This window comes from Argentina anserina, chromosome 2, assembly GCF_933775445.1.
Source record: "Argentina anserina chromosome 2, drPotAnse1.1, whole genome shotgun sequence".
NCBI classification, from domain to species: Eukaryota; Viridiplantae; Streptophyta; class Magnoliopsida; order Rosales; family Rosaceae; genus Argentina; species Argentina anserina.
The window spans coordinates 27,396,955-27,413,103 of record NC_065873.1 but is presented as its reverse complement, the minus strand read 5'-3'; the positions used below and the strand labels follow the sequence as shown (position 1 = coordinate 27,413,103).

The 16,149-nt window shown below is 35.7% G+C and overlaps 3 protein-coding genes across 7 annotated transcripts in view; 1 reads left to right on the top strand and 2 right to left on the bottom strand.

The window, feature by feature from the left end:
* Positions 1–4,026, bottom strand: part of LOC126784848 (carotenoid 9,10(9',10')-cleavage dioxygenase 1-like) — a 39,202-nt gene extending 35,176 nt beyond the window's left edge. For 2 of the 5 annotated variants that reach the window (XM_050510361.1, XM_050510364.1), the window contains exons 1-11: positions 3,887–4,026; positions 3,663–3,803; positions 2,934–3,039; positions 2,122–2,396; positions 1,556–1,735; positions 1,395–1,473; positions 1,202–1,283; positions 986–1,048; positions 608–746; positions 209–488; positions 59–111 (exon numbers count right to left, since the gene is read on the bottom strand). In XM_050510361.1, the coding sequence (XP_050366318.1) occupies positions 59–111; positions 209–488; positions 608–746; positions 986–1,048; positions 1,202–1,283; positions 1,395–1,473; positions 1,556–1,735; positions 2,122–2,396; positions 2,934–3,039; positions 3,663–3,803; positions 3,887–4,009 (1,521 nt within the window). In that variant the 5' untranslated portion in view covers positions 4,010–4,026. The remainder of the gene's footprint in view (positions 1–58; positions 112–208; positions 489–607; positions 747–985; positions 1,049–1,201; positions 1,284–1,394; positions 1,474–1,555; positions 1,736–2,121; positions 2,397–2,933; positions 3,040–3,662; positions 3,804–3,886) is intronic. The other 3 variants (XM_050510363.1, XM_050510365.1, XM_050510367.1) reach the window with 2 other exon arrangements.
* A 760-nt stretch (positions 4,027–4,786) lies between these two features.
* On the bottom strand, positions 4,787–8,248 carry LOC126784853 (exosome complex exonuclease RRP46 homolog). The gene is given in 11 exon segments (XM_050510373.1): positions 4,787–5,075; positions 5,275–5,407; positions 5,653–5,679; positions 5,681–5,721; positions 5,803–5,875; positions 6,165–6,185; positions 6,800–6,900; positions 7,051–7,105; positions 7,108–7,166; positions 7,270–7,384; positions 8,018–8,248. Coding segments are annotated over 10 exon segments (717 nt in total). The 5' UTR covers positions 7,376–7,384; positions 8,018–8,248; the 3' UTR covers positions 4,787–4,974.
* Positions 8,249–12,430: 4,182 nt separating this feature from the next.
* Positions 12,431–15,766, top strand: LOC126805539 (probable glycosyltransferase At3g07620). Its single transcript, XM_050532332.1, has 5 exons — positions 12,431–12,527; positions 13,092–13,991; positions 14,095–14,225; positions 14,552–14,900; positions 15,031–15,766. Exons 2-5 carry the CDS (start codon positions 13,146–13,148, stop codon positions 15,694–15,696), a joined length of 1,992 nt encoding a protein of 663 aa, XP_050388289.1. The 5' UTR covers positions 12,431–12,527; positions 13,092–13,145; the 3' UTR covers positions 15,697–15,766.
* Positions 15,767–16,149: the final 383 nt, after the last annotated feature.

The window sequence follows — 16,149 nt, the reverse complement described above, 5'->3', positions numbered from 1 at the left end:
AGAAATATTTAAAGAACATTGTTCAAAGTATATACAGAACAAAGAAAAACTTATTTACCTCAGCTGGCTCTTCAAAATGTAGCTTAGCTAAACCGCCATATTTAAGCGACCCTGAAATAAAATTATCACGACTAATTAGTGATGCGAGGAGAGGTAATCAAACATGTACTCGCGAAAACTGAAAATAATATAATTTTAGTCAATGTACCCGGGGTAGAGGTCGCAACTGAATCTACCACTTGAGCATAGCCAAATCTGTTTCTAAGGCCGGTAAAATTTCCGTTAATCATAGGAAAATCCATGAAAAACTTTTGTCCAGTGAGATATCTCTCCCTCACTTCTCCAGTCTCCATGTTTAATCTCCATTCGTAAGCATGAGAATATAATTTACTAGCATCCTCTGCTGTTGATGTGCTATCGCTAACCCTGCTACTTTCACTAATTGGACCTATAACTGAATCCAGAGCTTTACAACCCCACACTACAACCTGCTGATGATCATAACCCGATTAATGTTTTCAAGTTAATTTATGTGGTTGAGTTAATTCAATAATGATCGAGTACGTAGTGTTGCAAATTTGCAAATAAGATCATGTAAGTTAATTACCTCATCACCAGCTTCAAAACTATTGATGATGTGAAATGTGCAATTGGGTTCAACTTTAAACCACCGGACTGAACTGGCGTCACCATAGCGTGGCATTATACCAATTCTTGCATATTCTTCCTCGTCATACTTTATCAATCTGCACAGATGACAACCAATATCAGCTGATCGTCAAGAAAAATTGGAGAACTCGATCTTAATATGTTCTCGGGAATTTATAGTTTATCGTATGTTATCATACAATCAATTTAGGGATATCTGTGATTCAAGAAATTCTTCATTACTCGTGCTATGCCATAGCAACAGCAGTACCATATGGACACAACATTACTAAACGAGAGAACAATTATGAAGTCTAAGAAGGGTGTGTGCACTCACGGGCCTCCTTCTATGAGTCTCTTTATGTCAATGGTTAATGCAATATCCATGATCACATTGTACCTGCAAGCCAATGAACGCATTATACTCACTTACTCAGTATCTAACAAGGTTCAGTGAAGAAAACTAGCTCAGAGATTAATAGCTCTAGCTGATGCCACTGGCTGATGCCACTGGCTGATGCTACTAGCTATCTTAATATCTCAATATACCTACCTCTTCGTAACCCCTATTTCATGGCAAAGGCTGCACCTATTGAGTTTGAGATCCACCTTGTGGATTAATTCTTTGCCATCAGCTGAAAAATTATGTGATCTAAACTTGAGATTGTCATCAAAGTATCGTTATCGAAAAGTATGTAGTCCATATGTATGTAGCGGTATGCAAATAGAAATCAAGTATATATTACCAGAAACTACTCCTACTTCCAAAAAAGGTTCAACTGGTTCAATTCCCATTATGACCAACTCTCCTGTGCCTGGAGCTCTCTGAAAAATAGAAAATATATAATCAAATCACCTAAGTCAATAATATTTAGGGAAAGGTAAGAAATTTTAATTAGGTACATACCTTTGGGTGGCTGGTAAAAGGTCTGTTCCAAGCTCCAGAGACATCCCAATTGCCTAAAGTTTCCAGCGTAAGGATGTCAATCTCTTGCGGTATGTAATTTTCTGCAATCGAGTAGAACTTCCCCGAATGCTCAAAGACATTGGTGTTGCTCAAGTACTTGTTCACTATGCCAAACCTCAACTGCATGCAGAATCAAGTAAGAATAAGCATAAGAAACCTGCATTCCTGAAGTGGTCTAGTTCTGGCCACATCGCTCGTAAACTTTTGTAAGGGATTACCTTAACTCCTTAAGTTCTTATTAATCAATCAACATGTAAAACATATGTTTTAAGTAAAATGAAATATGACATTTCAAAAGTGAAAAGTGTTTCATTTTGTCTCACATATTTGGTGACAGTCGATTATTAATTTGCTAAGCCGACAACAGTGTGTGTATAAAACGATATAAGAAAACATACCAAATCGAAAGTATATGGTGATGATGATACATATGTTGTTACTCGATTCATCGTTTTGGAATAACGAAATGCCGATGATATGTAATTTATGTATTATGGTATGCTTACCAAATTGAGAAGATAAGCAGACAAAATGGCCGGCGAGTCGCCACCAACGGCCGGGAGAAAAGAAGGCTTGTTTCTTTGTTTTTCAAGCTTGAAAGTTTCGGTTTCGACATGTCTGTTGTTGTACTGGACCGTCCATCTGCTACCGTCGCTGTTGACGAAGTCGTTCTTCCTAAAGTACAGAGCATGAAGCATTCCTTCTCCTTCTATCCATATGTGATTTGACCTGCCAAACACCGATTTCGTTGATTTCAGTCCTCCGAATAGAGGATTTGGTCCTGCACGCAAGTGAATAAGCACTTGTTTCAGTAGTTATATGTATGCAACTAACTATACATAACACTATTATATAACAGCATCCAGCAATTTGATCACAGTATCTGGAAAACGTATATATAAATAGATCGATGACAAAGTACGTAGTACGTAGATGGGTTAGGTTTAATTAAAGTTAGCAAATGCAGAACTTGTATCCGTACTAATTGATATCTGATTTTGAAAAGTGATTTCCCAATCACGTATCCGATAATCAATATTTACAAAGATAAAGCAATCCAACGTTAAATATTAAGAAAACGTACGGCATATTTGTTATAATTTCCTTTGAATTATCCGCAGATAACATTGTAAATTATAACAATGGATTTCATGAATGGTATTGTCCTCTGGGGGAACTAGATCAAGATCTAATATATTACAAGCAATATTTCAAGATCATAACTTGGATTTATCTCTGTACCTGAAAGAAAAATAATCCATTTTACAATATGATTTGCATCTAATTAGTTACTGATACTAACAGATCGAGCACTGACCATTTCTTACGTAAACTCCGTCTGTAAAGTCATCTGGGATACTACCGATGATGCTCGTTATTACAACTCCTTCTCCTTCCAGTTCATCAACTGGGATGAAGTTTTTCTGCAAAGCCAATTCCGTAGTATACTTTCAGAAGATGATTAATCATCAGATCTTGCCTCTTTGAGGAGATTGAAAAAAAATACTATTAATAACCAATGTTTTTAAAAACTCCCCTCAAGGCTCGTCTGAGGTTTAAAAAGTTTAAGATTATTTATATAACACCTCTGTTTTTCGGTCTGTGCACCGAGGCTTAAAAAGCTTACGCCTTTTACGACTTATGTTATGTTTTTCACGCCTTTTACGCATATTTTTACGCCTTAAAATATTTTTTTTAGGTATTTTTTTATATTTATTTATATAATGTGTTTAATTTGATGAAAATTATCTAAAACGTTTGAATTATAAATTTTATTATATCTAAATGTAATAAATTGGTAAGTTCTTATGTATATTGTTCTTTTTCTATGTCTATAATTATATATTTACACATTTAACTACTAATGTTTTATAATATAAGGTTTACGCTTTATGCGCCTCAAGTTTTAGGCTCAATATATGCTCTTAAGAAAACGACTCGGAGTACGCCTTCACTTTTTAAAACATTGTTAATAACAACCAAACATAGCTAGAATCTTTTCAGTTCGTGATCAATGAATGCTGGTGGTAGCTAGAAAGTGTGGTACCTGAGATGGAAGCAGTGGTTGATCCATGAATTCAAACACCGAATCCACAAAGGCGTCCAACAATTTTGCAGAAGCGTTCTTGAAGATTTTCAAGACATCTATATGCATGGGAACATGCATGCTTCTCAATAATGGCTGCTTCTGGTAATTTGCACATTGATCAATCGAGTAAGTACATATAAGAAGAGTAGTTTAGAATTTAGGATTTAGATAGAGAGATCTACCGAGACAGCCGTGGAGAGTGTGGTCTTGAAGTACTCAATATTGTTCAGGATAGCTGAAGGCTTCTTGTTCTGGACAGAGCAATTCACTTGAAACGCCATACCCATACATGATGAACATGCCATTTCTCACTCTCTCCCTCGATCTGCCACCTTCTTTAAAAAAGAAGAAGCAAGCACCTGTATATATAGATCGATTGTAAAGTGGCCCGACCTTTTGATTTTATTAATCGTTACGTACGCTCTAGGCTTGAAGACAAATGGATATGATTCCTTTCATCGATCGGTAAGCTCAACGGAATATAACTGTAAACAAAGGGATCAAAATCAAACCCACCTAGCCCCAGCCAACATGAAAATGTAATACACAAAACATTTGCAGCGTAAATTTATTCATGTTTTTAGACCATGTATGTCAATGATTATAATAGGTGGTAATGCTACAAACAAAAAGATTACGTCATTTACATGCATATCCATATTTTACAACTGGTAGGTGTAAGAACCTAAGGATTACTGGCTTACAATGTATAGATAATGACCAATCTATATCATCATTCATCACTAAAACAGTAAAATTTTACAACTGGTAGGTGTGAACCTAAGGATTACTGGCTTACAATGTATAGATAATGACCAATCTATATCAAGATTCATCACTAAAACAGTAAAGGATTCTTGATTGCTGATTAAGACTAAACTATGTGTTACCATTATGCCAAGTTAAATAATTAGTGAGAGGATAAAGATTCGTTCTCTGTTGATGGCATCTTTCCTTGTCTCAAACTGTTTCTGGTTTAGGGGTTCAAACTCTCGTAATATGTTCTGGGAGGAAGAGATCAGCACGGCGGGCTATTCTTTATATAGAATGACAGGGAGGGCATACACCCGACAAAAGACGAGCGCCGCTTCTCAATAGCCTTTCGTTCCAAAAGGAGAAACATGGATACATGATTTTAGCTACAATCAGAGCTAACAATACATATTATATAGTACTACATTGAATTGGAGTTTTCAGGTACATCTTATAATGTTCATTATCATTAAAGTACATTTGTAAACCTAGCTATAGGAACTCCACCAGCCTCAGATCAATCAGTTGGGAGCTTTGGCTGCAGGTTCTTTCTGAGAAAAGCAGACATCTTTGCAGTAGCTGCGCGCCCTTGTTCCAAACAGTGGAGTTAGTCGTCAACTAGAGCAATAGAGAAGACCCAATTAGATAAGATGTACCAAATGCAAGACAAAGAAAAAGTTACACAAGTAATTACTGGCCGTTGAGATCCATAATATTGCATTCACCAGTACGAAAAGGGTATGGCTACCCAATATTTGCCAATTATGAGTCCATAATAGATTACATGAAAAAAAATTAAGAAAGGTCCAATGAATACCTTGCATAGCACCCTGGGTTACAGAGGTTATGATACCATGTTCCATTGGTTCCCCTTGCACCTTTAACTGTTCTTCTGGAAGGTTTGAAAGAACTGAGTTTGGGAAGACCAAATAAACAGAGGCCTTCATTTTCTGCCATTATAATTACAAATGTATCATCATAATAAGCCCCTGGAGATTGAGATAATATAAGGAACACAACAAACGAGAGGCATGCAGGGACAAACATACTATGACTCCATATATCCTACACCTCAGAGCCTCAAAGAAAAGGAACCTTACATTTGATCCAAATAGAAAAGCAAAACCACTGAAAATAAATTGTACATACCATTCACATGGGAAACAGAAATATATGATATGAAACTAAGAAATACCTGCTCTTCTAGATTGCTGGGGTCCAATAATGACATATCCACTCTCAGCCAAGCAACAACATATTGCAACTGCAAACCAGCAGAAAAACCAGTTGGGACATATTCATCAAACAAAGGGAAAAAAAATCAACAGTACAGGTTTTCATTTACCAGCAAGATACTTTAGAGGAACCCCAGCATCAACAAGGGCAGCACATGCTGCATTTATGGCACATGGCAAAAGCTAAACAAGTAGATGTCAAGGCGCTTCGAAAAATATCATAGATGCAAGAGAAGAAGATGACAGAAAAGAAAGAGAGAGTCTAACAGACCTAACAGCCGATAATTATTTTTTTATAGTCGCAAAATTTTAAAAAAGATGCTTAAACCTCAATATGATAATCCACCATTGGATACCCAGCGAGAAAATTAATGCATAATTTTGCATTGGAGAAGTTCAATGAATGTCAAACAGAGCTACTTAAAACTGCTGCAATTATAAAGTATGAAAATTACATAGCTTTGAAGGATACAGCACCATCATCATTGACAACCTGCAACAGACACAACATTTTAAGATTAAACATTTAAAATGGTTACTTAACTACAGTTGTAAACGAGTTCTATAACAACTTAAAAGAACACAAAGACGAAAAGCCAACTGCAGAAAGTATATGGTGACTCGTTTGCAGGTATAATAAACATTTAGATATTCAGAGACATAGGAGGTCATTTCACTAGATGGCATTGCTCCAGAAACTCGGATCAACATTAACCATAATGATCATGCACATGACCCATTTTCCTTCGTCATTTCCTTTTTCAAAATGAATAATATTCCTTTGATACTATTCAGATGCAAAAAAAAAATCCTATGCGATGGAGAAACTACAGTATCTTGCTTATTTGTCTTATAACTTTGGAAGAGGCATTTCCATGGAAAGGCTTAAAACCAAATTAAAGTTTAACTTCTTGTCAACTGGAACAAAGTTCAATGTCTATAATCACAACCTATTTACCATCAGCAACCCCATCATTCAGTTTAGATGAACAAAATAAGGAAAAGGAATTAGCAATACAAGTCCTCAATTACAGTCATTTGAGGTGGAATATACATGTCACAATACAGAGAGGGGATATAATATTTCGCATAATAAAGCCACTGCACCTGAATAATAACTGAGGTTGTAGTATTTGGATTGAGAGTCAGAATACAGATGCTTTGCAAGGTCCTTTTCAAAATCATCTCATACTCCCTTTCAGCTTTTCCTATAACATTGACAATCAATCTAGCAAACTCAGATGACAATAACAGAACTCACCACACTCAAATGCCATGTTTCCCTAAATCAAAATGGGCTTAGCTCAGCTATTACATGCAGAATATGACAAATCACTGACATAGCTGCAGTAACTAACCACTCTGGCCTGTTTTAGGCTTCCAAATAACCTCAATGCAAGCCTTTTCAGGGTTTTTTCATTCTTCTTTATTCCTGCTTTGGGTCCATAAACTGCAGCAAGAACTTTGGTATCCCCTATTTAAGTGAAGACCCAATTAAGAAAAAAAAAACTAAAATTCAGAGCTCTAAGCACAGAAAGGTAATTACGAGAGAAAGAGAGAGAATGAGGTGAAAGAACCTTGACACCAACTGGCAGAGCCATGAGCTCGATTGAGAACATTGCGAGTACAGGACAGTGGTCTCAACCGGTTTGGTGTACGACAATCTAATCTGTCAACTTCCATTGTTGTTTACTGTTCAAGACAAAAGCTTGGATTGTTTCAAAAGACAAAAAGAAGAACAAAAAAAATTGCAAGAGAGTGGAGTTTTGGGTTTAATAGTGAATTTTTAAAAATCAAAAGAAAGACTGAACATTAAAAAGGGTAACATTATCTTGGGATTGTCCAACTTCTAAACGAAAACATCTATTAGTAATCCTAAGACCTCCACATTTCTCGGGCTGCATTCTAAATGCAATTGAACTCCCTAATAACGAACCAGGGCTCCGAAGCATGCACACTCAAATCTAATAACTCATTCCACAAATCTAGTAGCTGAGGTTTATGCGTACCAAAGCAGTTTAATTACACACACGTTAACATATAAGTAACGAAAATGCGGAACCCACGATAATTATCTCAAGCCTGTTAACATTCCAACATAACAGCAACCCACCAGCTTGGTAGCCTAACTAACAAACTAGTAACTACTTCCACACTGATCATGTCCAATACAAACAACACATCAAAAGCTAGCATTGGACACAAAAAGGTTGCTTGACTAAGAAAACCTTGTCGGAAGCAACCACGACGATTCCAAGTAAGAATAAAGCGAACAAGAACCATAGAATTAAAATACGCAAAAATAGCTAGACAGCGAAGGCAAACCTGAGTTTGGGCAAGAGAGAAATGAACGCTTCTTACAAAAGATGAAAAGAGTTAAAGGAATGAATATCACCAGAATTGAGATCGATCAGTACGGAAGAACTGAAATTGATCGGGTCCAGACTCAATTTGGGATTGAGAACAGAAAAGATTAGAGAAACTGGGATGGGAAAGGGTTCTGGGTTATCTTGGAAATCGGTGGTGTTTAATTGTAAGCTAGAAAAGCCTAGAGGGTTTTAGGAATCCGCCCCTGGGATTTTAGGGTTTAAGCTTTGAAACTCATTCTTGGTTCAGCTGTGAAAATGAAAATACTGATGGGCTTGTCAGGCCCAATGTAAATTTATTCCGGCCCAATGTTTTCGGAAATTTCTACAAATTACACAATATCTTCAAGCATCACACCCCACACCGTGCTGCGTACAAGCCTCTGCCCTCAATCTTTCGTGTTATAATCATGTGAGAACGATGATACAAAGTGGAATTATATAAGTGAATTTAGGGCGGTAAATCAAAATGCATGAGCGGCGTATCGGTCCCGCGATCATTGGTCATTGGAATACCATTGAGATGATTTTGCTCAGCTCCAATTTTCATTGTGATACCAATCAATATGTGCTCAAATTGTTGTCTATACTAAACTAGTTAGATGACCCTTTTTTCAACTATGAATATAAAGATATTAGAGGTAACTAAATACGGGGAAAAATCACACCATAATATAGTTACACTTTTGATAACAAACTTCATCCAGTTCAAGCCAATTTAATGGCTTAAGATCATAAGTTTGACTCAATCAATTCACAACCATTTTAGGATTTTTTATTTATAAACTCTCGATTTTAGTGTCATCGTAAATATCATCGTATGCTCATGATATTTATAAGTGTTAGTGTGTAAATAGTGGCGGACAAGCTAGTTTTGATTTCTAATTTATAAGTTTTATCTATTTGATGTCCATTACATAATCAATTAGAAAATATCAAACATGTCATAGTCTTGATGAACCTTGCGGGGGTGGGCCGCATATTTGACACCCAAACTTATGAAAACGAAGTGACATTAAGACACATATTACAACCTAACACTGGCTCAGAAAATTGTTAAGTTGTGTGCAGCTGCCTCCACGAAAGTATGGAACCTAAGTCATGAAAAATAGTTGTCTACGAATATGTCATCAAAATACTCTAAAGCTCGGTCATATATGGCGCGTGTAGCCCACGAACTCATATGAATATGATCAATGCCGACCTTGGGGAAAGAGCAAGTATGCTCAAGTCTAAAGCCCCACATTTAAGGGGGCCTCAAATAAGAAAAAAAATGAAAGAAAATAAGAGTTAAAAGACTAATTACTATTGAATGCAATGAAAAATTACCATTATATCAACTAATAAGTGAGATACATGAGATTACAATAAAAATAAAGTCTAATTTTCCATTCATTTTTAAGTTTTTTATTATGGTATGTAAAAAATCATGAAATGGAACTTCTATTTATACCTCACAAATTGGTACCTAGACCTCTCTTTTTTCATATCAATGTTGAAAAAGTCAACGCATGTGAAATGATCAAAAAGACATTAAGGGTACAAATATAAATTAAAAAAAATAAAATAACTTAAGTCTCAACTCTCAACTTCCACGACCGTAAAGACTAAGGAGGAGAAAATCCAACATACGAGCGATACAACATGGAAAAAATTGGAGATTTTGTAGCTGAGCAAAGCATCCTTTTATAGTTTTCGTACAAGAATGTATGAATTTGTTGTTCTATAATTCTATTTTCTCCATAAATTGATATATAGTGTAGCTCTGTATTTCTATGGTTAAGAACATTATATTGAGTTCTAGTGATATCATAGTTTTAGTTGAAATATATTGTGGTTTTTAGCTTCTAACTACAATTAGTTTAGCGGTTTCACCACATTTGTCATGTTTAATGATGGGATTAAAGAACTTGGAGATAAATATATTTGATGATATACTATTGCAACAATTAAACAAGCTTTGAATCTTGACAAAATTTAAAGACTTATTGAATAAAAAAAATATCATTGTCAAATGTTCAAAATTAATGGAGATTTAATTGGATTATAGACATATTGAAAAAAATATGGAGGTCTAAATAACATTTCACTATATTGTAAAAACAAATTGGAAGTCTACTCACCAAGGAGGTCTAAGTGCCAATTTAAGAAGTATGAATAGAAACTCTCATCATGAAATAATCGTAATTCTTCAAAATTTAAACTTGTGACTTATTAATAGCTCATATGTAGTAAATGAATTTATTTTGTTTTTATATTTACGGTTTTTTAAACATTTATTTTAGGGTCTCAAAATATTTTTCGCCTTAAGCCTGTGTCCGGCCCTGAATATGATGGATATTTCTAATCTTCGAGTAAAATTATATTTGTATACAATCATACATTAGAGCTCAAATAAGCACATTTCAAAATTTCGCCATCTTTTAAGAAATATGGGTACAATTCAGCTACTTAATAGGATGTACTTTGCAGTTTGAATTGATTATTTGATCCCTTCATTTTTTTAAAAAATGTTAATTAGTTAATTGACCATTTTTTTATGGCTCGACTCTTATTTCATGAAATATATGTGCTTTGCTTTTGTTGTTGTCTACATAAATTCTAAACTCTGATGTCATTGGTACAAGCAACAACATAGAGTTTGATAATAGGCATAATAGCTAATTATTAGCATCGGATTCACCTTAGTGTCAATTTTTTACTATAGCTTTTATTTATGTCAATTTGCTACCATAGGTTTTCATAATTAGCCAATTTGCTACCCAAAGTATTAATTTTGCCAATTTGCTACCCCATGTTTCTAAAAATAACTATTTTGCCATCATTTTGTCATATCAAATTTTCACTTCTCCCTAACAAGTGATTTAATTTGAATATCCAAATAAACAAAGGGAAAAACTTGCGTACAAACTAGTATGTACGCGTGCGTCCGAACTTTCATTTATTTGCATACTTTGGGAATATCAATACATGATTTTAACCGTTCAAAAGTTTAGTTTATTACTAAAGATCATGTTTGCAAAATATTGATGTAAACAAAAATCGTCTTCATAGTCGATTGCATCAAACAAATTGACGGTTGATCATGAGACTACTAACTTTCACCATAACCGTTCATTTGTTTGATGCAATCGACAAAGCAAACGATTGTTGTTTATGTTGATAATTTATAGAAATGATTTTTAGTAAAAAAACTAAACTTTTGAACGATTAAAATTATGTATTTATATTCCTAAAGTGTACAAAAAAATGAAAGTTCGGATGCACGCGTACATACTAGTTTGTACGCAAGTTTTTCCCATAAACAAATTGGTCAATCTTGAAAAACCCTAGGTAGTAAATTTTGCTCAATGTTAGTAAATTGACAAAATTAATACTTAAAGTAGCATTGGCAAGTCTTGTAAAGTTAGAGTAGCAAATTGGCAGAAATAAAACATAAGATAGCAAATTAACACTAAGGTATATCCTATAATAACAAATTGGCAATTATACCTTGATAATTAGATCCTACCTACCTGCATTATTTTGCATGCACTACTCAATTATTCAGATTTGCTCAATCAAAGCCTACCCTTCGGCTTTGAATAGAACACAAAATTCCAAACCATTCATGGAAGTTGCATATTGCTGTGGGGCTTAGGCTTACATATGCATAGCAGAACCCCCACCGTGATATTTTAAAACCTGACAATATTGATTAAGGGTACTTCTGAGATTAACACCAATCCAATACAGTTCATTACCTAATAATCCAATACACTAATACCTTTAAAATCACTAATCGATTTCAAGCAATTCATCACTAATTTTCTAAATCCTTTATGTGATAATCTTACATACATTTAAAAGCATATTTGTTGTTTCATTTGTATATTTCTCGTTATAATAAGCAACAGTAAGATACTTTTTACTCGTATAAGATCTAAGTCATCTAACATATCATGGATATAGTCAAGAATTTAGGGAGGAAAAGTATAGATGGTACTCTCGATTTAAGATCTGGAAATTTTTTGATGTGGTCTTGAAGCAAATAGTGATTTTAGCCATAAAACTACACAAAGGAGCAAACCAAACAATCAAACGAAATCCGCCGCCCGCTATAAATTCGCGTGTATTGAAATTTTCTATTTGAATAAATGAGGGTGTTTTCGTAATTCTCCGTTACACCAGAACAAGGCAGAACCCCATTTTAGACTTAACCAAAAAAAAAAAAAAGACTTGTCACTTGGGAGCCGAGTAGAAGAAGAAGAACAAATTAAGCATCACTTTCAATGGAAACTTCAACGTCTCGGTAAAGACCAGACACAGTAACAGAAAAAAGGAAAGCCTAGAATCTCAGCACCATCTCTATCTCCCAAGCACAAGGTACATCCTTTACACCCAATAAAGCAATTTGCTTCTTTATTCTGTTCTTGAAGAGAGAACAACTGTTTTGGTAGCTGGGAAGACTGAGGAGAGTAACAAATGAGGTTTGGAATATAATGTTAGAAGACCCAGTTTGTAGATTTCTGTTTAAAGTTGGGATCTTTTCTTCTTTGTTTATCTCAATTATCTGTCTTCAATCTTCTTCTTCTTCTTCTTCTTCTTCTTCTTCTTCTTCACTGAGTCACTGATTCAGGATTTGAAATCTGAGTCACTTAGTTTGTATTTCTGAATGCTTCAACTTTCTTTCTTTGCATGTAGGCTTTAATTGTGTAATTGTTGTGGTTGTGTGTTCATTTGCAATGATTGGCCCTGTTTCTGCATGATGAGAAACTTTGTTAGATTTGATTCATTTGGGCTAGAAATTCCAACATGCAGGGCCCAATTTGTCTTTTTGTTTACTACTAAGTGATTTTGTGGCAATAGGTTTCTGTACTGTTGAATTGAACTCTTGATTGGTTTGGATCGTTCAAATTGCTTGTTGTGGTGTGTTGGTTTGGTTCTCAGGTGATGATGTGTTAAGATCATATTGGCAATTAGCTTGGCAATTAGCTAGGAAAGATTCTTGATTATTTGTTGTTACATTGTTGTGATACTGAAAAAATCTGCAGGGTGGATTATGGTTGTTGAAAGTTGGCTAACAATCATTAGAGGGGTTTCTCAAAATGGGTCAGGACCTTTTCTCTTTTTGTCCAACCGAAGCGAGGAGATTGCTATGGATTGTGGGGATGTTGTTTGCTTTAATATTGGTTCTCCAGCATCTTGAACTTCCATATGGAAGTCATTTATCATCTGTGCTTTCGGCTAGACAGGTTCCAGTGGAGAAAAATAGTAGCTTCCAAGCCAGAGACCCATCATCTGTTGTTAGTATGGTGGGAAATGAGTCGGTTATTAACCGACTGGACGATACTGCTACACATCCATTTCATGAGATAGCTATCAATAATAGGACTTCTGTTATGGTATCAGATGGAAGTGGAAGCTCAGAAAGAGTTTTAGAAATAGATGAGGATGAAGATGAATCTGGAAGTTTGGTAAAGCAAAATACAACTTTGAGTGAGAACAGTGTAAAGAATTTGCAAACTTATACAGTACAGGAGGGGGGTAGAAAACCTGGAAATTTGGACAAGGATAATACTACCGACATTACACTTAATACTACAGACCCAGGTGGAAATTCAAATGCCAGTATTCCAACCAATCCACCTGCATACTCGCCGGTGAATCCATCACTCAGTACATCTCCTGTAGTTGTTGAAACAGATGTGGGAGCTCCCATTATATCTGTCGACTCAAATGTGACTTTAGAGGGGAAAGATCAAACACCCCCTCCTGAGAAAACTGAAAATTCTGAGCCACTGCATAGTGGCCTCAATGAACCAGGAAAAGATTCTTCAGTGACCGGAGTCCCTGTACTGAACAAAGTGCCAAAGGTTCCAGCCTTGGAAGTGTATACAATATCAGATATGAACAAGTTGATACATCATAGTCAGACCTCGTACCCTTCAGTGGTATGTTTGAACAATTTTAGCTCTTTGTTATTTTGGAGGTTATATTAAATTCAGAGAATGCTTCAGCTCCTTACTCTTTTCTTGTTCCTTTGATTTGTGGTAGATACCAAAATGGTCTTCATCAGTAGATCAAGAGATGCAAGATGCAGCATCGCAGATTGAGAATGCTCCCATTATAAGGAATGATCGAAATCTTTATGCTCCAATTTATCGGAATGTTTCCATGTTTAAAAGGTAAGTTATTTAAAATATCAGGGATTATTAATTCCCTGTAGTTCCATCATTGCCTTGAAGTTATTGGGAACTGCCATGTTTGTGCAAAAAACTGAAAAAAGTGTTCTTACTGAACAAGTAGGTATTAGGAATACATCCATGAGAAGGTAACATGTAGGAATGACAATGTTTGAGATATATTATTACATTAAACTGACGGTCGGCCCTTTTTCTTATCGAACAATCATCTATTTCTTCCACAGTATATATTCATATTCCATGTGATTGAGAAAGATATGATGCATTATTGTTCTGAACTGATTACAAACCATCTAATCCATTTGCAGGGGCTATGAATTAATGGAGAGCACTCTTAAAATATACGTTTACAGGGAAGGACAAAGACCTATAATGCACACACCAGTACTCAAAGGGATATATGCTTCTGAAGGATGGTTCATCAAGCAGCTGGAAGATCACAACAAATTTGTTACTAAAGACCCCCAGAAAGCGCACCTTTATTACTTGCCTTTTAGCTCTCGGATGTTGGAGGAAAGGCTATATGTGCAAAATTCACACAGTCGTAAAAATCTGGTACAGTATTTGAAGGACTACCTGGACATGATTGCAGGCAAATACCCTTTCTGGAATAGAACCGGGGGAGCAGACCATTTTCTTGTTGCTTGCCATGACTGGGTATGCTTCATGCTTCCTAGATCTTTACTTGGGGTTTTCCTTACCTTAACATATAAAAGTCAGTGATTTCCATTTGTTACAATTATCATGATATTTGTTTGTGTTCTAACATTTAGTGCTACTGTCTCAGGCTCCAGCAGAGACAAAGGAAATTATGGCCAAGTGCATTAGATCCCTCTGTAATGCTGATGTAAAGGAAGGCTTTGTATTCGGCAAGGACGCATCTCTTCCTGAAACGTACATCCAGAATGCTAGGAATCCTCTCAGAGATCTTGGAGGCAACCGTCCTTCCAAGAGGTCAACACTTGCATTTTTTGCCGGCAGCATGCATGGTTATGTAAGGCCAATTCTATTGCAGCACTGGGAAAACAAAGATCCGGACATGAAAATCTTTGGCAAGTTGCCAAAGAGCAAAGGCAACAAGAACTACGTGCGTAATATGAAGAGCAGCAAGTACTGCATTTGCGCAAAGGGTTACGAAGTGAACAGTCCAAGAGTGGTAGAGGCCATTTTCTACGAGTGTGTGCCAGTGATCATATCAGACAATTTTGTGCCTCCGTTTTTTGAAGTTCTGAAATGGGAGTCATTTGCTGTTTTCGTAATGGAGAAAGATATCCCAAATTTGAAGAACATACTACTTTCAATTCCAAAGAAGAGATATCTACAAATGCAGATGAGGGTGAGAAGGGTACAACAGCACTTTCTGTGGCATGCTAAGCCTGAGAAGTATGACATTTTTCATATGATACTCCACTCAATATGGTACAATAGACTCCATCAGATAAAACCCAGATGACACTGAAACATTCTACTCCTGTAAATTCTGTGTTCAGAAAGCAATAATTTTTCTTTTTTCTGGTGTTGAATATTCCAGAAGGATTTTGGTACGTGAAACCGTATTTGTATGTACATTAATACTAAATTAAAGGCAATTAAATGTGAACTTCTCGGTAAGGCCAAAATCATTGACAGAGGAGAGGAGCGTAGAAGCTCTGCAACGCTTCACTCAAATCAATGCATTTCCGTTAATCATCCACGTTGTAATTAAATTCTGTGCTCTCTCCCTGAAACCTAAAACCAAATGTTTGAAATTGGAAGAGTCAAGACTGATGAGACTTCTAATAGTGTATGAAGCCAAACCCTGGTTGTAGAATTCCGGTGAGACTTGCTAACTGTATCTTCATAAGGTTTAGAAACCTTCATGGTTTCTCTTTTCAATCACCTTTATCTTCATTTAGTCGAAAACCTT

Excerpts from the sequence above, each read along its gene's own strand:
- LOC126805539 (XM_050532332.1), top strand. The coding sequence starts at position 13,146 with ATGGGTCAGGACCTTTTCTCTTTTTGTCCAACCGAAGCGAGGAGATTG. Across the intron at positions 13,992-14,094 it reads AGACCTCGTACCCTTCAGTG|ATACCAAAATGGTCTTCATC; the intron begins GTATGTTTGAAC and ends GATTTGTGGTAG. Across the intron at positions 14,901-15,030 it reads TTGTTGCTTGCCATGACTGG|GCTCCAGCAGAGACAAAGGA; the intron begins GTATGCTTCATG and ends CTACTGTCTCAG.